Source organism: Hylaeus volcanicus, chromosome 5, assembly GCF_026283585.1.
Source record: "Hylaeus volcanicus isolate JK05 chromosome 5, UHH_iyHylVolc1.0_haploid, whole genome shotgun sequence".
Taxonomy (NCBI): Eukaryota; Metazoa; Arthropoda; class Insecta; order Hymenoptera; family Colletidae; genus Hylaeus; species Hylaeus volcanicus.
Window position 1 is genome coordinate 30,637,363 of NC_071980.1, and position 22,132 is coordinate 30,659,494.

At 36.2% G+C, this 22,132-nt stretch overlaps 6 protein-coding genes across 9 annotated transcripts; 3 read left to right on the top strand and 3 right to left on the bottom strand.

Moving 5' to 3' along the window:
• Positions 1-786: 786 nt before the first annotated feature.
• Positions 787-4,812, bottom strand: LOC128877299 (programmed cell death 6-interacting protein). The gene is made up of 15 exons (XM_054124483.1): positions 4,546-4,812; positions 4,156-4,271; positions 3,844-3,971; positions 3,485-3,763; positions 3,307-3,408; positions 3,005-3,227; positions 2,817-2,940; positions 2,569-2,746; positions 2,339-2,500; positions 2,119-2,262; positions 1,829-2,044; positions 1,604-1,753; positions 1,351-1,492; positions 1,094-1,282; positions 787-1,008 (listed from the first exon to the last, which is right to left on the bottom strand). The coding sequence occupies exons 1-15, from the start codon at positions 4,749-4,751 to the stop codon at positions 905-907; spliced, it is 2,463 nt and encodes an 820-aa protein (XP_053980458.1). The 5' UTR covers positions 4,752-4,812; the 3' UTR covers positions 787-904.
• A 708-nt stretch (positions 4,813-5,520) lies between these two features.
• LOC128877313 (cytochrome c oxidase subunit NDUFA4) lies at positions 5,521-6,535 on the top strand. Its single transcript, XM_054124506.1, has 3 exons — positions 5,521-5,796; positions 5,859-6,005; positions 6,167-6,535. Exons 1-3 carry the CDS (start codon positions 5,746-5,748, stop codon positions 6,215-6,217), a joined length of 249 nt encoding a protein of 82 aa, XP_053980481.1. The 5' UTR covers positions 5,521-5,745; the 3' UTR covers positions 6,218-6,535.
• Positions 6,536-6,636: 101 nt separating this feature from the next.
• On the top strand, positions 6,637-8,524 carry LOC128877307 (phosphopantothenate--cysteine ligase). The gene is made up of 7 exons (XM_054124494.1): positions 6,637-6,708; positions 6,853-7,118; positions 7,180-7,310; positions 7,373-7,470; positions 7,582-7,796; positions 7,884-8,066; positions 8,127-8,524. Exons 2-7 carry the CDS (start codon positions 6,990-6,992, stop codon positions 8,310-8,312), a joined length of 942 nt encoding a protein of 313 aa, XP_053980469.1. The 5' UTR covers positions 6,637-6,708; positions 6,853-6,989; the 3' UTR covers positions 8,313-8,524.
• Positions 8,390-12,592, bottom strand: LOC128877300 (vacuolar protein sorting-associated protein 16 homolog). Its single transcript, XM_054124484.1, has 16 exons — positions 12,387-12,592; positions 12,109-12,295; positions 11,890-12,018; positions 11,665-11,809; positions 11,467-11,594; positions 11,206-11,387; positions 10,769-11,141; positions 10,569-10,696; positions 10,312-10,456; positions 10,092-10,226; positions 9,855-10,016; positions 9,618-9,767; positions 9,292-9,539; positions 9,109-9,205; positions 8,871-8,977; positions 8,390-8,809 (listed from the first exon to the last, which is right to left on the bottom strand). The coding sequence occupies exons 1-16, from the start codon at positions 12,440-12,442 to the stop codon at positions 8,671-8,673; spliced, it is 2,511 nt and encodes an 836-aa protein (XP_053980459.1). The 5' UTR covers positions 12,443-12,592; the 3' UTR covers positions 8,390-8,670.
• Positions 12,593-12,634: 42 nt separating this feature from the next.
• Positions 12,635-14,217, top strand: LOC128877311 (activated RNA polymerase II transcriptional coactivator p15). 3 transcript variants are annotated; one of them, XM_054124502.1, is made up of 4 exons: positions 12,635-12,783; positions 13,056-13,128; positions 13,203-13,422; positions 13,509-14,217. In XM_054124502.1, exons 2-4 carry the CDS (start codon positions 13,078-13,080, stop codon positions 13,589-13,591), a joined length of 354 nt encoding a protein of 117 aa, XP_053980477.1. In that variant the 5' UTR covers positions 12,635-12,783; positions 13,056-13,077; the 3' UTR covers positions 13,592-14,217. The 3 variants fall into 3 exon arrangements, with proteins under 3 accessions (XP_053980477.1, XP_053980478.1, XP_053980476.1); XM_054124503.1 differs by having other exon boundaries at positions 12,771-12,938; positions 13,063-13,128; XM_054124501.1 differs by having other exon boundaries at positions 12,778-12,938.
• LOC128877295 (serine-rich adhesin for platelets) lies at positions 13,832-22,037 on the bottom strand. Of its 2 annotated transcripts, none has more exons than XM_054124476.1 (8): positions 21,678-22,037; positions 21,090-21,260; positions 20,732-20,865; positions 20,509-20,653; positions 20,072-20,409; positions 14,547-19,995; positions 14,227-14,277; positions 13,832-14,147 (listed from the first exon to the last, which is right to left on the bottom strand). In XM_054124476.1, exons 1-8 carry the CDS (start codon positions 21,718-21,720, stop codon positions 14,086-14,088), a joined length of 6,393 nt encoding a protein of 2,130 aa, XP_053980451.1. In that variant the 5' UTR covers positions 21,721-22,037; the 3' UTR covers positions 13,832-14,085. The 2 variants fall into 2 exon arrangements, with proteins under 2 accessions (XP_053980451.1, XP_053980450.1); XM_054124475.1 differs by having other exon boundaries at positions 14,219-14,277.
• Between the last annotated feature and the right edge of the window lie 95 nt (positions 22,038-22,132).

Here is a 22,132-nt window from a genome sequence, read left to right on the forward strand (position 1 = left end):
ACACCTTTCTAAAATTACTTTTTTTTATTTCTCATAAATCCATACATGATACGATTCTTTGCTCTATAACACTACAAGCTATCATTTTAACATATTAGTTAAACATTTATCTGGCTCTACACGTTTAGACACGGAATCTTTTACTTAGTGACGCCATCTTACAGACACCTTCGCAACTATTTTCACTTCAAACTTGGCCGTTCACCCATCGATCCCGCCACTAACCAAAACTTCGAAACCTAACCTAATCTCAAGTAAAATTTTCAAAGTCTATTTCGATATTTCAAACAGAATGAATTTATTAAAATTAATGGTAATAATCGTAATGTATGTATTAAAAACCTTTATGTCTGTAAACATCAAATATTCACCTATTTATTTTCAACATCATTTCAAACATTTTAATTTATTACAAAAAATGTGTATATATTGTATAATTCGAAATAAAAGCGTAATAATGATCAGTTGTCTTTCAACAAAATCCTATATTTATAAATAATAAAAGGTTATTATGCGTAACGACAAAGCAACTGTAATTCGTTGACGATACACAGTGATCAACTACTGTATATTATGTTACAAAATATATTTATAAGTCGCACCAGCATCATATTTCAATCTTTTCCGTTTTGTCAAATATTATTTAAAAGAAGCGCAACGTACATTATCCATCGATACGTTCGGTATATAAAAACTCAACTACCTGAAATTCAATAATAATTGAAGAGAATTAGTTTTCTGAACTTGTTTTTCGATGCAGTTTTGCATTGATCGTCATCGGACAAAAATGCTTTTAAAATATATTTCGTCGCTATTATTTCGTACAAGCTTTTCCTTCCTGAATGTTTCAATTCATATAGCTACAATTTTATAATCACAGTATACGTAAAGTATACTTTATTTTTCAATACGGATTGTGGCCTTGCGGAGGGGGATGTCCACCATAACGTGGAAGAGTTGCGTATCCACCATAAGGTGCTGGAGACATGCCTTGATACGGATTGTAACCTGATAAACAAACAGTAGAGATAGTACATATTCCACGATATTATAAAAGACACTGCAATTTGCAGTTTGCAATTTTTTCAGTCACCTTGAGTGGGATAAGGCATCGTTGCGTAAGGATTATACGTCGCTGGCATGGGGGGAGGCATATATGCAGGATACGGTGTAGCAACCCCAGCTCCGTACGGTACGGGCATTCCTCCTTGGAAATTTGTGGGATAAGGTAACTGTGATGATCCACTTTGGTCTGCTCCAGACTGACCTTGTCCAGATGCTCCTAAATGTATTTAGACATTTCAACTTTAGTATAGAATGCAAGAATTTATTTTTAAATACAATTCATACCGCTATGATGAGCTGGAATGTTGGGAGTCGTAGCTGGACCACTATGGCTCAAATTTTTTGTTAAATCTTTCATTAGTTCCTCTTTTTCGGTTTTTCGAGCGAAACAAAAATCTGATATTTTATTTTGGAACACCACCAACAACTGCGCAAACAAAATTATTTGCAGAAGCGATACCAATAAATATATATATATACACACACACACACCAATATACATATACAATATTAAATGCAGGCATAATCACTATTTTACCTGTGTTAAATCATTGTAAAATTTAGCACCTTCGTTCAAATTGCCTTTTAATTCTTTAAATGCGTCATAAGCAGCTGCCAGTTTACATAACATCGTTTCTCTTGAACTGCCACTGCCAGATTGTTCATTCGTAAATTCCGCATGGCATCTCTGTAATCATTCTTTAAATCAGTATCATACAAAATATTCAAACTATAATACACACGAGACAAAATTCTAATGTACTTGAATTTCAGCAATTAGTTGTTCTTGCCGAGAAACACTGTCTCTTATTTGCTTTTGCAAAGGTCCGTACGTTTGCCCTATGTTTTCTACGGATAAATTTGGCTCGTCGATGGCACCGTCTTTAGCAAGCGCCGAGAGGAATGTCGCTTTCATATCGCTAGTAACAGATTTTAGTTCGCTTTCTATAACGTCGCGTTCTGCTTTTAGTGTTTCAACCTTAGAAGGAAATTGAAGATTGCGTCGTAAAGTGATACAAATATAAAATGAAAAGATTTATGTTAAACACTTACATCCTCCATTAGCTTCCTAAGTTGGGTCACGGTATGACTTTCTTGGACTGCTGATCCAGTTGGTACAGCGTTAATCAGATCGCCATCGTTCAGACTTAATATTTCCATGCCATGCTTGTGATTTTCGAATTTCTCGCGAATTGTCTACAAGACATAATATTTGAAAATATTCTATTTATGTACTTGTACAAAATTATTTTCACAACATCGTTATACTTACTTTATCAGCCGATACAGCATTGTTAATAATTTCACGATACTTTCGTAAATTAACAGTAAACTGCTCCGTCAAACGAGTACTGGGTATTCTCGACCAACGCTCCTTGAACTGTTCACGTAACTGATCGTCAGATTCGCGTTCCTCTTTCAGCATTCGGTCACACTAGAAAAAGAACCTCCAAGTTACATTATAAAACAAACATGTATAATAATTTATAAAGAATCTATTACCTCATCTAAAAGTTCTTTATTTCGTTGCAAAAGATCTGGTAGTTCTTTCATAGCATTTTCCAAACCATTTATTCCACCAGCTTCTTTGACGTATTGAGCTTTTTCCAACAAAGACTGGGGTAACTCGGTACCACTCGTATCCTCGATAGCTGCGGGTAAATTCAAACTTGCCAAAACGCTAAAAATATAATTATTGAACATTAGATAGGGGTAGAGTATTTATCCAAGTATTTGATTAGTTATCATACCTATTTAGAACTTGCGTCATTTCGCGTAGTTTTGAAATTTCTGAATTAACAAGTTCGTTGCGACGGACTTCGTAAGACGACAATGCTTGGTGCACGCTAACGGGTAATAAGTCAGCAAAGAGATCTAGCAAAATGAAACGTTTATATAAAAGGACTCTGTGTATATGCATATATATATATATGCAAACCTTTGAAATTCGAGCTGAAAACTTCAGGTAGAGGCAGCAATTTTGCAACGTTAGCTTTTCCCACAGGTTCCAAAGACTTTACGTCTGGTATTCTTTCGTGATAAATGAAATCATTATCTTTCTTCACTTCTGTAAGATTCCTTTGAGCTCTGTTAGCATATTCTTGAAACAAATTAGGTTTATTTGACCGTTGTTGCGCCGCTTTGAATAGTTCCACGGCGTGCTAAGAATATACGCATTTCGGTTAATATTATATATTAATAACAAAATGTTAGAAACATTTTTATAATAAATAGAATTACCTCTAATCTAGCAATTTCTTCTCCGATTACTTTATTATTTTTACATACTAGCGACTGATAAAATTCAGCCATCGCGCGGTATCCAGCTTGCTTGCCTGCTATCTGTATTAATGTATTCAAAATAATTGCTTGTATTACATGCATACATCTACATATAAATGAAATTTTAATTACACACCAAAGGAATCCATTCTTTGTCCCAAAATGCTCTGAAAATCTCTTTCTGAAACAACTTTAATGCATCCGCATATAATTCCTCTGCTTGTGCAGCTAATTTAGCAATAATTCCATCTTTCATGGAATCGTGAATTGCTTTATATACAAATATTTCCTGTGCTTGAGCGAGCATTAATGCAGACAGTGCACCTAATGTTTCAGGACTAATATCAGGTGTAGGTTCTTGTTGGATGGCCATCATAACATTTCCTTTAAGATAATTAAAAATACCGGCAGATTGCTGAAAGTTATACAACAGTTTAATATACACAAATATTCGTGAATTTTTTAAATTATATACTAAAATTATATACCACAAACCTGAAATAATTTTGCTGCTAATTTCAATCCATCGTTGCTTTCTAATGATTGTGTTGCTGCTACTGAACTTTGCAGAGCAGCAATATTGAATAATACACATACCTTTTCATATGACAATGTGCTAATTGCTAAAAATATCAAATGTTTTGTAGTATAACTTATCATTGAAAGCTAGATTAAAGATATTGATATAGTTGATAATGACTTTATCTTATCTATCACTAATGAGTGGTAAGTGAAAATATATGTTAAACTAGTATGTACTATTTACAACAGCTGAATGCGATATTAATATATACAAATATATCTTACTTAAACTAAGTTTTCCACCGAATATAGTTCGATCAAATGCATCCTTCCATTTGAATGGGATTTGTAATTCATGAGCAGGAATCTTGCCTTCCAATGCACACAATTGATCATAGTAACTGGAAAACGAAATCATGAACGTTGATAATGTCATTCCAATACTATATAATTATCTCGTAATTACGCTCTGATTTATTTGTATCAAAACCACGTCAAAAGTCCGAACGTAAAAGATAATACAAATTAACGCTCTAATAGATATTAATAATCTTTTTACATTGTAAGTTGTTATACAAAAATTGATCAGGTGGAACAGTTTAAACCGATATGTGTCTTTTTAGACAAATATCGTAGTTACAATCGAAATAATGTTTAATTGAAGATGACTCATACCTGTATATAACCTCCAAAGAACTTTCATACTTTTCGAAAGCTCTCCACAAAGCATTGTTTCTTAATTTACTAAAATCAGTGATAGCCTCTGTATAATCATTCTGATTACCTGCACCACTATATGTCGATTTAATAACGTTTGTAAGTGGTTTAATGACATCTACATCAGACGGTTTCTTCAACGGTATCGATATTAGCTCAGCCATTTTGACGTATGACTGTATCTGTATGGTATCGTATGGTATGACTACATTGACTAAATTATGTTCAAGCATGTACAAGTATCTACCATACCGTTACCATACCATAGAGTACTCGACAGAGGCGAAACTCAAGTACAATCTTCTCATGTAAGTTTGATGATTGAATGATGTTATTTCATCGAAATAGTTAGAATCGATAATTAATAAATACTAAGACGTTATGAAAAAAGTTACCCCTAATAACTATTTCCAATGAACGTAACGTAAAGTTATTTTCCCTAAAACTAGCTTCAATTTAAATAATATACTAAATGTATAAAATAATAAAATGGTAAATTATCATTTTTTTTTTTTTTTGTTAAATAAACCTTTCGTCAGTGTCGCCATCTAGTAGACAGAGTGGAAACTATTTTCACTACGAACTTGGGCGTTTTACCACCGATGGCGCCACTAATACTAACACCAATTTAGTAATTCCAATCGTAAACTTTCCACTGTCTGCATCTAATATCAGAGATACCATTGAAATTGAAATATTGTATAGTCAACGAGATAGACTAGCAGTTTATTATTTTCTACTTTCTTCCTGAAAAAAATTCCTTATCCCTGTAAACTACTCTATGATTAGGACCGTATCTGATTGAGCTGGAATAAAATTTCCGATATAAAGATATTTTATTCTGTAACTGCGCAGTAGCGATGGCTAAAACCCAAAACCGTAGGTTTCGAATATATAATATATCTGAAGCTTACTGATGTTCTTGTCTCGTTTCCTTCTTTAGAAAATGTGGAAAAAAGGAAACGAGACAAATAAACATATCGGCAAATTTCAGATTTATTCGAAACCTAGTGGCCTAGTGGTTTGGCCATTTCTGCTGCGCAGAAGAATCGACTAGTCTGTTTCAGTCTGTTTCGCAAGTATTCTGTGGTCTGTGGTTTACTTACGTATTAGTTTCGCGTTAAAAAAAGCCTGTTACGGTTTTTGGAAACAGCAAAAATGGCAATAATGCGGGGTCTTACAATGAGCAGCCTTAAAAAGAATCCTATGGTAAGGTAAAATAACAGATTGGAATCACGACAATAATATTAATAGTTATTTTTGATTCTTAGCTGATTCCACTGTTCTTTTGCATCGGAGTTGGAGCATTAGGATCGAGTTTTTATTTGTTCCGTCTCGCTGTTCGTAATCCCGATGTTACGTGGACCCCTGGAAAAAATACCGAACCATGGAACGAATACAAAGACAAACAATACAAGGTAAATTGTTTGTAGTAGTCTGAAGAAAATGTTCGGTAACATGCAATGCGACAGGCAACGTTTAAATCATATCGTAAAAGCTTGCCGACAATCGTCTCTGACTATATTCAAGTAGAAAAAATAGGCTCTGGTCATCTGACTTCTCGTTATTCTATTTTCAGTTCCATATGATCCACAATAAAAATGCCAAATCTCCTGCGCCAGAATACTAAAAATGTATTCTTTCCATCTTAGTATCGACTGTAAATGGTTAACTTAATATTGTATTATTCTATAATGTAATTCGTTTGTTTCATGATCGTACTAACGATAAGTGATCATGACAATAGGCATACTGTGCATGATTCGTATTATTCTTTCAAGTGTAATATACAAAGTTTAAATTAGATTTAAATATTAAAGTTTGAATACCTTCTGAAAATAATCTTATTTCGACGACATTGTACGAGACAGAAGAAGAGAATAAATGTTATATAAATAGCTGTTATATTTCTTTTGTTATGGTTTGCAACAATAAATCGCAAAAGGTACATTTTGTTTTCGATTTTATGCTTGTTACTTTCATCTTTTTTTTCGAGATGAAAGATTTTTGGTGTTTCGTGATACCATGATAACGTAGGAAAACTCTTTTATCGAATGTCTCCAACTATATACACGTAAGTATCGAACATGTCGCGAGAGAGCGCATCCATCACGACTACTTGTAAGTATCACGAGTCATGAGTTACAGTTACATCCATTTTTATGTAATGAATTTCTAAATTCAAAGTTCAAGGAAAGTGCGCAATTTATTATTGTATTTAATAAAGATCATTTATTAGAATACCTTATCACTTCCTCATTGCAGAATACATTCTTCGATGTATACGTACAGACAAAGTACCACAAACTACTATTTAAAGTTTATAAGAAATACGACTGTGTTACAATAAAGTCTTACTGTGATACCGTTCAATTTCAATTCTAACAATAAGAAATACAAACATGAATACAACGTGGGAAGAATTTTATGTCAAACATTCACCACCTCAAGATCTAGCTCAGAGCGAATTATCGCTAAAAGAATTTACAGAACGACATTTGAAAAAAAACAGTAAAGTCGTACTAGTAACAGTGAGTTTTACATTGCTGACCTTGGTATTTTCAGTTGTTTTTAATTGCAATAATATTATAGAGTGGTGGAACAACGACTCCCTTAGAGCACAACACGGTAAGATTTGTAGATAATTTTAGCGCAGGAACAAGAGGATCTGTATCTGCAGAATATTTTTTAGAAAAAGGATATGCCGTTATTTTTATGCACAGGTAACTATCGTACCATCGATGTTTAGGAATGATATTATTGACCATTGTTTGCCTATTTACAGAGTCAAATCCCTAGAACCATATTCGAGACATTTTATAGGACACAAATTTTTAGATATGTTAAAGGACGATCAACGAGAAGGAAAACATGTGCTCACAGGTATATCTCATAGATTTCTTAACACATCTACTCGATTCATATTTCTTTAAGGTGAACATATTTATGGATTTGTTTTGTATATCTGTATAATAAGCATCGATTTGTCTTTAGTATTGCCACAATATACTGAACAATTAACAATGATATTACATAAATACAAAGAAGCTTCGAGTCAAGGCAAATTACTGCAATTGACCTTCACAACTGTTTCCGAATATCTCTGGTACCTTCGATCTGCGTGTCAAGCGCTAGCTTGTCTTAAAAACAAAGCTATTTTATATCTTGCAGCAGCAGTTTCAGACTTTTACATTCCGTCAAATGAATTGGTATATCCACGATTTTTTTTATACAAAATTTTTTTATAAAAATTTCATTTGAATCTATGTACATCAAAATGATCTTTAAATTTACAGTCGGTTCATAAAATCCCTTCCAGTGGACCACAAACAATATCCCTTCAACTAGTACCGAAACTATTAGCTCCTTTAGTTAATTTATGGGTTCCACAGGCGTTTGTAGTGTCGTTTAAATTGGAAACCGACGAAAATCTATTAATTCCGAAAGCGAGAAGCGCGCTCAACAAATATAAACACAACGTGAGTAATTTCAATTATTCAATTGATAAACGTCGTGTATACTGAAAATATGCTTTGTAGTTGGTCATAGCTAACATGTTGCAAACTCGAAAGCAGCGAGTAATAATCGTCAGTCAAGAGAACGAATACGTAATATCTCTCACGGACGAACAGTTGAACAAAGGCGTAGAAATCGAACAATTAATTGTCAGCGATCTCATCGACAGACACGAATATTTTATACGATCTACCGAGAAATCTAGTTGATGTGCTTTTTTCCAACACTTTTTAGTTAATATAGAATGCATTTCAAGTTGGGGAATATTTAATAAATATATCCAATAATCGATAATTAATATTATATTAGTACATTTCCATTACTGAAGTATTAAAAAAATTTGTTAAAAATCTGATTCTATTATTTTATATGTAATAATATTTACATGTTAATAAATTTCAAAGAATTTTTAGTCGTTCTATATCACGCTGTCGTACCTTGGTTTAAATCGATTCGGAAAATAATGATTTTCCTTTAAATGCACCTAACGATACTCTTCATAAATCTATGCGAACAAATACGATGTTCAACCAAAGATTCAGAAAAATGAATGGAAATAGTCGAGCATTAATTTCTGAAACTCGTTAAGAACATATTAATTTTGTCGATCAGTTGCCTATTCGATGGTTCGCATTGTGCTAACACGAAAGTTAACGCAGAAGCATCTTTTTGTTCTACGGCTACGTCGACTGCTTCATTTAACATTCTGCAAAATCGCAAGAATTATTTCGTTGTACTCCAAATCATAACAAATCTTATATACTTACTTCAGCTTAACTAAATACTTCACTTTCAGTTCATCCTTTACTTTAGGTAAATACTTTTTCGCTTCCTTTTTGTGCTCGTCATATATCAAACACTGATCTATGAACGGCTGAAACGAACGATGAGAATAAAAGATATATATATATATATATATATATATATATATATATATATATATCAACATTAATATTTCTTACTCCTACGAGGGATAAACAATATTTTAATATTAGAAATGGGTACCTCATAACCTATGGGAGATTTTTTACTCTTGGAAAACTTTTCCAAGTCCTCCCATAGTTTATTCTCCGCTAAGCATTGTATACGTAACCACCAATATCTAAGAGAAACGATTTATGATAAATAATGTACGATCTAAAAAATAGAAATATGAAAAAAGACAAAGAAAAAATGTTCACACCACACCTTCGATCTGGTATTCGATATTCTGACCTCAGTTTGTCTGCTAATTTTAGTTCCTTGGATAACAGTAGCAACTTTACCGTATCGTGCAACGGTTTACCAACGATCGATTTGTGTAACGTGTCTTCCAGAGTTCTTTGATAACGCAATAATTTGATTTGTTCTTCCGTCAAAGCAGCATTCGTGTCATTACGAGCCATTTTGAAATTTTCCTGAGCAGATTGGAGTAACGCCTCGCGCGTCATTGTATTCTGAAAGATTTTAACCACAACATAAAACAGAACCGATAATAATTGAAACGTTTAAGGTATATTATTAATTACACCAACCTTTCGTTGATAACTCTCGGTAATAAACCATACAGCTTGAGAATGAAAGTCATCGTATTGATTATAAATATCTCGAAGAGTTTCCCGATTATGATTCTGACAGTATTTCACATATAACGCCATTGCTAAAGGACAATGCTTTATGTACATCTGTGCCGTGTCAATAACAAGAATCTTAATTAAATATTCGTTATTTTTCGTTAATATAAATAAATAAATAGGTAATAAATTGTTCACCTGAAAGTCGCCTAGCGTCATCTTCTGCCTGAGATGAAGTATCACTGTGTAAACTAAATCAGTATTGCCACTTTCGACAGCTTTACGAAGAGCAGCTCTCTCCTCGCCTAGAGTTAACAGGAGCGGTACTTGTTGGTGTGCACGTGGCTCGTAGTCTATCAGCTGAAAAGGATAATGTTATGTTAGACAAAAAATCGTAACTAGAGCTCGAAGCAGATATAAAAAAAAAAGCTTTACTTTAATTGCTAGTTGTTTTCTACCACAGTCAGCTGCTCTCTTCGCAATTTCACTGTAGGAAACACCAGGCGCGTATCCTAATTTATCAGCTATTTCTTCTGCTATTTGTTCTTTGTCCAGTTGTGTTTGTTTCACCTGACACGAAAGAATTTTGTTTACATACAAAGTGAGAGATGCTTAGGTAACCGAAGGAAGAAAACTTAACAATCAATAACATTACTTTGTAACAAGCCCAGTGAGCTAGTATTCGGCTTTCGCCATCGATTTCGGGTAGTTTGAGATGTCTTGCTATTTGTATGCTCAAATAGTAGTGCCTTCTCGCAACCAGTCTGTCCAGTAGCACTTGACTCGTTAGAACGGTGTATCTAAGCGTCTGTTAAGTATGTACTTGATAAATGAAAAAATAAAAAAATGAAATCATGAAATCATGAAATAATGAAAGTATGAAAGTCGGAAGATCGAACAGTAAAAGGATACTGAGCATATGTTAATGGAATTCCAATCGCAGGATGCCTCACTGCATTCAGAATTCTCAGCGTTCGACACATAGTGACGAAATATTCAGCATTGATCGTCTTGCTGAATCCTTTGCCAAATTTGGCTGCCTAAAATAATCGACGAGCACATTATTCCTTGAATCGTGAGAATAAAACAAGCTCGACACGGGGGAAGCTTACTCTCATTAAAAGCTTTTGCGTCTCAAAATCAAACTCGTGACCAGCACCGCCGATGCAAGCGTTTACCGCTGCGTCTAACTTTGATTTCACCAGGTCTATATAACTATCAGCCTTGTGACTCTTTTTCTGGAATTGTACAGAAGCTTCCAAAAGATAAGATGCAGGATCGGTTGAATTGATTCGGAAGATTTTCAGAACGACACTTGGTACTTTCTGTATCATTTCATGAGACGAACTGGATAACACGCGTATGCCATCGATCTCTGTAACAAGATGCACTGGACCATCGTAAGTGTATACTATCGTCTCAGCTGTACGTCCAACGACCATTATGGTACTGTCCCAGCTGCAAACCACCGCTTCCGTTCCGCACCTAGAAAGTTAATCTTAGTAAATATATCGCCAATTGCTTTTTACAATGACACAAACATACCGACCATGCTATGTTCGATAAAGTTTCTTTCGTATTTGCGTAGTAGTTACAATATGTCTCCTTGAAATCTATAGAACCTAGGTACAACTGGCCAGTATCGGCGTATAGAGCAATATGACGATTATTTCCGGAAACAGCCATTGCCACGACGGAACTCACTTTATTCTGCGTCGTAAAGAGAGTGGCCTATAAAATACATTATTTTATCAAGTCTTGAGAATATGTTTGTAATATACTTTTAATCATTCAAGCGTTTGTATCGTACAAATGGTATATGAGTCGGACTTTGATGTGCTTGGTGCACTATGAATATTCCATCCTTGTTTGATAAAATTACTTGGGTTTCTCTGTTGGAATGTACTAAACACCAACAATCTATCGGCCCTCCGTATCCTGAATGAAAGACAACCAAGATAAAGTTACATTAATTTAAGTTATATTAATTTCAATCCAAGAAACTCACCTGGAACTTGCGATACTTGTCTAACTTTTGGTTCAACTATGTTATTTACTAGGAATATGTGATAAGTGGATGTTAATACAGCAATACCTGTTCCACCAGAACTTACAAAGAATTTTGCCTCTATTACTTTGGTATCCTGTACTTCCTGATACGAGAAGAGACAGATATAATAGTAATAGTTTGTATAAATTTTATGCATGATAAAATCATTCAAAAGTAGCATACATTTCCCATAGTGAATGCATGTTGGTATGTACCAAACATGTCATAGATGTGAACTAAGCCATTGTCTTGGATACATAATAGCTCTTCTTGCTGGGACCAGCCAAAATTAATCAGTTGGCCACCGCTCCACTAAAAGAAACGAATCATATTGTGCAGAAAAGATTTGAACATATGTAATAGCATAAAATTCACAAATAGTTTACAATTGAATATTTTTACTTGTAACTTGGCTGTTAGTTTTCCAGCAGAGGTATACAAATAAATCATGGATTTATTTGATCCCTGAACTTTAACAAATTTCTTGGGATTTTTGGTAACCGCAATGGAACCTCCATAAGGAGCTGCCACAAGTAAATTGTTGTTTGAAACCTCTTGTTGGAACGAAAGTGGATACAGTTCAAACTTTCTGTAAAATTATAAAAATCAAACAATGAAAAATATTTGATTGTTCGTTTATTAATTGAAATCGTTCTTCCATATAACCTCAAAGTTGTTACCTAAAGTATACGTCTCGTCCCAAAGGAAACCAATCAGCAGTTAACATCGCCAACATTTTTAAGAGATACCGTGTGTTTGTGTGTGTGTGATTTAACTGTGGTAATCCATCAAATGGTAATCGTAAGAAGAAGAAAAGTTTACTTTTGACAGATTTGACAAGTTTGGGGTGATTGGGGCTGATTCATGATTCACTTGGATTCACTCCATACTCCATGCCCATGGCTGGTCATAGAGCAATGCAATGTTAGTAGAGTAAGAGAACTCTGTAAATAATTTCCGTTCCAAAGATGGTTTATCACAGTTTCCCTTCTATATCACCATATATTACGTAGTGTATAATTTATGGTGCATACGTTGTACGATCTTGTAATTGTAGATGATTGTAGACAAGCACTTGTAAGTATTCAACGGTTTTTTCAAATGATGTATAACATATAATTGAACGTATATTTGTTCGTCTGTTTAATAAATGGGACAAACTTACATATTCTTGAATAATTTATGAAATTCAGTACCCTTTGCATCAATTTCCACACGCAAAATATTTTTAGGTACGTATATATACATATGTATTTGTTGTAATCATTGTAATCTTTAAGGTTAAGATTCACATTTTATTACGAGTTATTACATTCGCGTAAGAAATAATATCTTACCGACAAGCTTAGATTTTAGGTAAACTAATAGAAAATGCCAAAGTCGAAGGAATATGTGTCGAGCGACGACGATAGCAGCGAAGAGGTATTTCTTTTAATTTACAAAGCATTTGTATTATAACGTTTGTATCCTCCTTACGTATTCCTTTTTTTTATAAGGATGTAAAGTCAAAGAAGAAGCAGAAGAGGAAAATCGAAGAGAAGACAGAGAAACCATCAAAGAAACCAAAACAGGAATCTCCGAAAGAGGAGGAAAATACTGTTTGGGATCTTGGAAGTAATCGTCAAGTTACAGTGCGGGATTTCAAAGGAAAATTATATGTTGACATTAGAGAAATGTATTACGACAAGGATGCAAATTTAAAGCCTGGGAAAAAAGGTATTAAAAATTTGTATACTTTTCTTGCAAACTTTGACTATTTAAAAAGGAAATACTAAACTAAAAAGGATAATCATTTTATACAGGAATCTGTCTAAATATGGCCCAGTGGCGGAAATTACTAGAAGTTGTGGAAGATGTGGACAAAGCTGTAAAATCTAAATGTTAAGTTTTGTCTCGTCATTCATCGCGAATGAATACATTATAAAATATTGCCTGATGCAATCTAACAGGTGTCTCGTTATTTTTAAAGAAAAAATACATTCGTCTAGCTATCTGTAAATTCGTTCCGTCTATTAATAAGAATCAACGTTCTTAACGAACACCCCCATTATCTATGTTTGCTACTGGTTTCGAGTGCATACATGCAAATATTAGTTTCATATATAGGTGGAGAAAAACAGGGTAATCTTCATCAATTTTGTTTCTTTTTACATTTTAAATTCCACATCACAAAGGTCAACTTTTATTATTAATTCTAAAACCTCTAATACTCTACATATAAAAAACCGGTTCTGTTCGAGGCAAAGTGATTTCTCAAAAGAAAAAAAAACAACGATTCGCACGATAGATAAATAACGCTACTGTACATCAGTTAGTTTTGTACAACGTTCGAAAGCTGCACTTTGTGCTTACGCTGGTCCGTGAACGGACGTTAAAAACTTATCTAGATCCAAGTTGCTCAGTAATTTCTGCGGATCCGTTGTATACTGTCGTTTCTCGATCTATAAAATAGGTTGTTTGCATTTCCATTTCATAAAGAACAAAATATGAGAATAAAATAAATTACATGTACCTGCTTACTTTCTTTCGTCTCCGACAATTTCCTTTTCGAAATTTTTCCGATATAAGTATCTGAAAATTCACGTAAATGCATACGATGTAGATAAAGAACACTATTTATATATTTCATGAATGGAAAATTTATATACAAAAATTCTGTTTTTATAGATTTCCATATACATCAAAGAGGACAATAGAGTCGAAACGTTTATAGTTTATAGGTTCTTTATCTATAAAAAATGTAATGTACTTGGACACGCTAAAATTATTAAGAATTTCATTTTTAATTCTTTGATATTAATCTATCTTGGTTTAGTTTGTAGGTCACATCAACTAATTACCTTTATCGTTTTCTCGAACTGCTTTGTCCACCTTGGATTTCTTTCTACTATCAGGTTGCATCTCATTGTTTTTCTCATTTATCGCGGAAGTTTTAACAGCACCTTTCTTCACCTTATGTGCAAGTGTCTTCTCGAGAGGGGTTGACGTGATTAAAGGCTTAGTTTGTATATTTTTCATCGTTAAACTACTAAGAAACCCTTTGTCGGATGATTCACTGTTTTCATTCTTTACAGGGGACTTCCTGTTCACAGGTTTATTTCTAGATTTCGACGGAAGATTAAATATCTCTTCGTAATCGGTGGCAGTCATTACTTTAATGCATTCTTCGCAGCCTTGATCGTTCAGAACGATGTTAATCTGAAATTCCAACTCGTGACTACTGAATCTTCGCCTCCTCTTCTTCGTGGGTGCATTGTCGTCGTAAAGGAAATGATACTCGACCGAGTTGGGCGTAGAAGTCGCGTTGAGATCAGACGATCCACAGTTATCCTCGTGTCCGTATTCAGGCAATCTAGTATGATCGTTTTTGCACGTGGGGATCAACTGCAACGACTGAAGGACACGCGATAAATTCTTGGGATTCTCCGAGTCCACATTTTCTGTAGACGATTTAAAAGTACCGGGTACTCGAGGTTTATGAATTACTTCGTTATTTTCCTGACGAGGCAGACTCTTTATGTTATTGGATGCTTTATGATCATTTTCTTCATCACTGAACAAGTCTCGTTTCACTTGGTCAACCTTCGATTTCATTATATTGCTTGTTTTACCACCGTGACTCGGGTACTCCTTTACCTTGCGCACATTTTTCTCGTTGTAATTATGTTCGTTGTTTATCGCCTCAGATTTACTTTCCTGCGAAACAATTACGTTTATCTGTTCATAGTTTTCAGGTTCCCTCGTATCCAAACTATGTTCTTTAGAGTCATGCATGCTTCCTTCAGGTTGTGCTGAGATTTCCTCCTCCGTGTTATTTGAAATGGACACTTTATTTTCTGGATCGAAATCGTCTGAACTCTTCTTTCGAGTTTGATTGATTTCAACGTTGTTCGCGACGTCTTCAATAATGATAACTTTATTGAAGTTACTTTTAGTCTCGACATCCGCGTGTTTCGTAGTTTTTATCGTCGAGGTTTCGTTCCATGCAAACCCCTCGTTACAATTTCTTTCGTTATGACCACTGACACTAGTCGAAGCTACAGGATGCTCTTTATTCTGTGTTTTCAAAGTTTTACCTACGCTATCGCTGGATGAATTCTTTACTAGCGTGTCAGTATCATCATCATCATCATCATCATCATCATCATTATTATTATTATTATTATTATTATTATTAGACACCTCTGTATCCTTCTTTTCTTTCCTCTTCCGTCTACCGCTAGCCTGATCCTCGTTCCGCTGATTATACTTTCTCCTCGAATTAGCACTACTTCGATCCTTTAAAATCGCACATTTTTTCCCATAAGTTACATTAGACTTTAGATTTTCTCTAAACTTGGCAATCACACGTTGACGCTTCTCTTCCAATTGCGAGGATAGTTTTTCAACCTTAGACTTCTCTTCCTTCTTCTTGACACACTTGTCAGACTTGGAGCCAACCGAAGAATTTGGTTTCAACCGTTTTATGCCCACCGTCTTTGGATTTTGCTTTGTTTTCTTCGCCGTGGAATTTTTCACGAACAAGTCCTTATATTTTTCCAACAATTTTTGATCTTCTGAGCTTATAAATGCTGCAATTTTCGAAGAGAGATTAGTCAAACTCTCGACGCCAGTTTTGGAGCTGTTAGGGGTCTCTGAAATGTCTGCCTCGTTCAACAAAGCATCGTCTTTGGCGGGAGTTTCTGTTGCGTTGGCATTTAGTTCCTCGTCGTTCTTTGTTAACGAGAACACCTTCAACGGTGATGATTCGCACTTGTTTAAAGCAGTAATTGCTTCCTCTGTCCGATTCGCGCATACTGTGTCCACTGTCTTTACTTGTAACTCTAAACAATTATTCCCTGCGATTATTGCCACTGCAGTATTCTTGTCTGCATCCTTTCGAGCTGAATCGGTGCTCGAGTCCGTATATATTTGATTAGAAACTGTATTGCACTTTTTACCATGAGACATCTTCTCTGTTGAGTTTCCTGTGTTCAACTTATTGGACGACGAAGAAGAGGAAGAGGAGAAGGACGACGATGACGAAGAAGAAGAAGAAGAAGAAGAAGAAGAAGAAGAAGAAGAAGAAGAAGCAGAAGAAGAAGAAGACGACGTATCACTGTCGTTCGACCTGTCGCTGTTATACAAAGATTTATTCTTATCTGTTATTGCACATATAGCCTCTGCAAGACTATCTTTAACGCGATCGGTCTTCAGCTTGGCGAAACGCGTTGCATCTCGAGAACTGGCTGATATTTTCAGTTCCTTCACTGCGTCCTCCTTTGGCAGATTCTCCTTGATCACCTCGAATTGCGTTATCTCCAATTTCGCAGACACGCAAGTCTGAAACGTATTCGTTGAGCTGATGATATTCTGAGGAATGCATTGTTTAACTTGCGTAGGCGATGTGGATAAATTTTGCAAACCGTTACCAGCTTCGGACTTTGATAATTTCTCGACGGAACTTTCATTTTTCTCTGAAGTAGGCTTGTAGTAAGGAGAACAGGTGTTGAACGCATCCTTCTTCGCGTCACTGATAGTTTCCTCAGAGTGTTTCGGTGTTAATGCTATGCAAGGTGTAGTCGGAAATTCTGGCGTGTTGATGAAGCAACGCAGCTTGCTGGACTCCTCGCTAATCTTTACGAATGGCGTCGTGTGACTGCTAGGGCTTAGTAGTCTTGGAGTCGGAGGAATGCCACAGGAAGTTTCAAACTTCTTTGGCGTTTCCTCCAGATTTATCAACTCTGGTATCAAGAGAGACATCTGTCGCGAAATGTCTCCAGAAACTTTAGCGAATTCTAAACACTGGGAGATATCTGTAGAGATTACGTTACCCCCTGAACTCTGTTTCTTTTCAGTATTAGATTTATTTAAATTAGTCTTCAACGTTTTCAACTGTGCATATTTCTTCACCGTCTTCTTTTCAACTACAGAGTTATCGTTGTTACTATTGGTTACTATTGGTGTTGATGTTGCAATCTGCTGACTCGCCTCTAAAACTAACTTGTCAGTGGTCCGTTGCTCAGGAATATTTTTCGTTTCACCACAGGCCTGCAGAACATTGTCTTTTCGAGGATCATCAGACTTACTATTAACAAGTTGCCCAACCGACAATCTTTTTTCACTTTCTAAGCTAGCTACTTTTGTATCTTTCCCATCCTCTTTGGCTTTCAACTCCGTCGTCGCTTTCTGTTCTTCGCTGATCTTTGAATTTCCTTGCTTCCTCGCTTTTGGTACACGCAAATTGCACTTGTCCTTTCTCGACACAGTCTTATCCTTGGATTCAGTCTTTTTCCTCTGACATCCCACCTTCACGGTGGTTTCTAAAGCTTTTCTCAAGTCCGCGTCCCAAGCGTTTTTAGCGAGTTTCGGTGATTTCGATCGAGTTGTATCTTCAACAGAGGAAGTCACGTGGGTCTTCTGCGGGGAAGTGTCACCAATAATGACTCCCATACCGTTGTATTTATCCCAGCCACCGATAAGCTTTGGCATGGGGCCCCTCGTTGCTACGGGAGGTCTTGCGGGTCTACATGTTTTTGGGGAGTTTCTTTTGAGTTTATGCGTAGACATCGCAGTATTAGTAAACGGTGGAGACTTGAAGAGTGAAGTCCTGCGCACAGTCTGTTTAACGAGTCTCATGGATTTAGGCGAAAAATTCGTGTTCTCGTTCTCACTCATGGACACATTAGTTCTCTTTGTCGGAGTGTTAAAGTCCAGTGCCCTCACATGGCTGCTGCTTCGCCTCCTAGGCGTCGATAGACTTAATCTATGATTCTTCGACCTGCTTTTCAACAGAGATCTCGGAGTACGTTTGTTAATGAGATTGCGATCGGTGGTCTTCGAGGTTGAAGGACTCTGGTCGTCGAGGATGATTTCCAACGGCAGGGCAAATTGTGGGTCCTGCACGATGGGCGTCAGGTCGATATCCGATAGACTGTGGCTTTGGTTACCTTTCCCGCAACTGAATTTTATGTACGGAGACAATCCAGTGTCTGACAGACTAACGTTGTCATCCACATTTATCGTGGGCATGTTGGAACCATCTAGCAACGTTTTTGAGTTAGTTTCGTTGCTGTAAAGGGTTATCGATTCACCGGTGATCAGCTTGTTAGCAGTCGATGCAACGGGACAGACGATCGAGTCGCCAATCGCTAAACTATCCATTGAGTTCTGAACAGTTGTGGTTTTTCGCTTGTTTACTTTGATGTTTTTCCTTTTCTGACGTGGCTTCAATGTCTCTTCAAAAATTACGTCCTGTGAATTCTCAGGAATAGCTGCTGGGTCTACTTTATGTGGAACGTTTACAGCTTTTAAAAACAAGGTTTCTCGGGCTAACTTGTCACTAGTTTGCTCTATGGTAACTGGCACAACTATGTCCTTGGGAACGATAGGGACAAAACGAGAATTCGTGGTGGATATGGTCGTATTCTTAGTTGGTATACTGCTTACTTCTTCTTTTGAACACATTATCAACATTGGCACCGTCCCCGTGTCTTGGTCAGGCGTATTATTGTCCACGTTACTCTCCGACTCGCGTTTAGCTCTCGCGGGCCGTGGTCGCTTCATCAACGATTTTCTCGTTTTTAATTCTGTATCATTGCTTGAAACACTCACCTCTACATCATTACTATCGCATCTTTGATTATTAACGCTCGCTGTCGATTTCGCTATACACTTATCTTCGTTCGAAGGAAGCTCGAAACTTGGTAACTTCTTCTCATTCTCTGTCTCCATCAAACATGGAACCTCGATTGTCCCCTTATCTGATTCACTGTTGACAGTGTTGGCAACGCTTATTATACTCAACACCGCAGCAGCGTTTTGATCGTCCAACGCGCTGTATTCTTTCTCTTGGTCTCGTTGTTCGTCTTCGATTCTGGTGTTCTGTTGTCTAGAAGAACTGCGAAGTCTGTGCTTCAACGGCACGTCTGCTGCGCCAGTCAAGATCGTAGGCGGTTCTGGCGAGCTAATGCTGGTCGAGATTATGTCAGACAATTGTTTTTCTCGCGGCGATTCATTGTGACATCTAGCTTTTGGCCTGGCACTCTCGATTTCCTCGTCGAGGCTCGTGTGAGGTCCAATGATTTCATCGAGAAACTTTTCAAACACAGGATCAGTCTCTGTCGCTTCAACTATCGACTTAATAGCGTTATTCAACTCGATCATAACAGACGTGTTTCCTTCGCAGTGCACGGAGTCGTTCAGAGATTCATCTTTCAACGACGTGTCCGTAGGAAGTATTGCTTTGTTAATATTATCCGCGATACGTTCTTGTAGCTCTGTGCGATTCAGCAACTCTTTTGTCAGTAACTTGCGACAAAAACAAATCAAATGTCAGACAAGGAATTAGCACTTGGAAACAAAAGCTATTACGTTGATTACTTACACTTAGATTTTCTATAGGTTCGTCATTGGACTCTGATTCTGACTCGGGTGTATCGTAGGGGGTGGTCTGGACTTCAGCGCACGTGAAAGTTAGCAGTTCTTCTGTGCTTGTGGCCGTGTTACATCTTTCAAACGGGCAGGAACTCTTTACAGAGCCCTCTTTGCATCCCTTATCCGCGACGGCGTTTGTTTCTAGACTCTGGACATCTTGATTATCGCCTAGTTGGTTATTGCTTTTTTTCCTCCTTACTGCGGCAGTGTATTCTGATTGATCGGGCGTGTCTATGTGACCAGGTAAACTTTCTAAGGGGGTTGCTTCTACACTGTCGAAACTTGAAACTGTAACAAATGAATCTTGGTGAGAAATTTTGTTCTAAAGATAACTGCCTGACGTTTATCACTTGTTCGTCTGCATCAACAGTTACATTCAGCGTTTACCTTGAGCAGAAGGCGACTCTGGTTGCTGGGACGCGTCCAATCCTGTTTTCGTGCGTTTACATCGTTCGCGATCGCTATTACTGTGACGCCTTTTGCGACAGCCACTAGTTATTGCTGGAGACCCGTTGCTTATTTGAGAATTTCCCTATAAATACACACGAATCAACTGTATCATTTTTATATCGATACCGATATATCACGAACATCATTTTATCTTACCTACCTGTGAAGGGACATTGATGTTAACAACAAAACGTTGGCCACGTGTCTCTTCGACAAGAAATTTTAATTGTTCGAGCAAATCCCCGCAATGTTTTACCTGATCACAGTCTGAGATCTTGCTGAGACGCTCTTGAACTATATATATAAAACATAAGTTTTTTAAAATCAATTATAAATTTGCTTGTTTGGGAATCTAATCAAAAATATCTTGATCAATTTACAGAAAAAATTTTACAGAATTTGACAATAATGCTCCAGTTCTGTAGATTCGCTTATCGTGTATCGGAACACCGATTAATTTGTTAGTATACAAATAAACAAATATAAATCATAAGTATTCTTGCTGGATTCTTGCTTACCTGTTCCATTTATAACAAAGAATTTTTCCACAACGTCCACCAATGACATTCCACTAACTCTAGTACTAAAACGTCTCCCATTGGAAATTACAGTCCGACATTCTTGTAAATGTGGCGATGTCTCTAAAAATACTTTGGCAGCTTTGACGCATTTCTGGTCTTCGAGGTACCCTGGAATCAATCATAAAACAATCCTTAAAAGTTGAATATATGAAAACCAAAGACTCTTAATAATAATCTTACAAACTATACATTAACTTATTCGTTCTACAAACACATGCGTATATATTTTCATATGTAAAATGATATCTATTGTAACATCCACTCAATTGTTTGTAGTAACTTCGAAATGGTATACATATATTACTTGGTTTTTTATTTAATTCAATCATGTAAATAATACAACACAGTCTATACGATGTACATTGTTAAAATTAATCGTGTCACTCTGCATAGAGCATGCAGGGACAAAAAATAGTAAATGGAATTCTAACGATTTCGTTAATGTAATCGGAAAATATTCACGTTCCCGCCACTCGCCAGGTTATCGTAACAAGACGCTCAAAATCATTGTTGTGACATTCTTACCGAGAACTAATCGAGCTATCTCTGATGGCAGTAACGTTTCCATAATACTTAACGATCTTCAAGATTCACTGCTAATACTGTCAACTTGTGAATGTTCTTGATAACATCGAGAAAAAAACTGACGCTTTCAAGAATTATCATAAAATACGAATCTTGACCAATCTTGAACGGGGTACTTTCTATGAAGCAATGAAGCAATCTTGCCAACGTTCAAACTAATCACAAAAGATTGTTTTCCCCATATCAGTGGCTCTCATGGCTTCACATGATGCACGGTGTAAGTAAGTGGTTGCTTAGTATATACTTTCATAATATTTTGTAGCGGCTATTTACATTCACAGTCAACGAAGTGTACCAAAGGTAAAGTGAAAGAATAAACAGTATAACAGTTGCTGTATGGATTGATATTGTATTTATATGTCAGTATTATATCTACAGATTTACAAACAATGGGT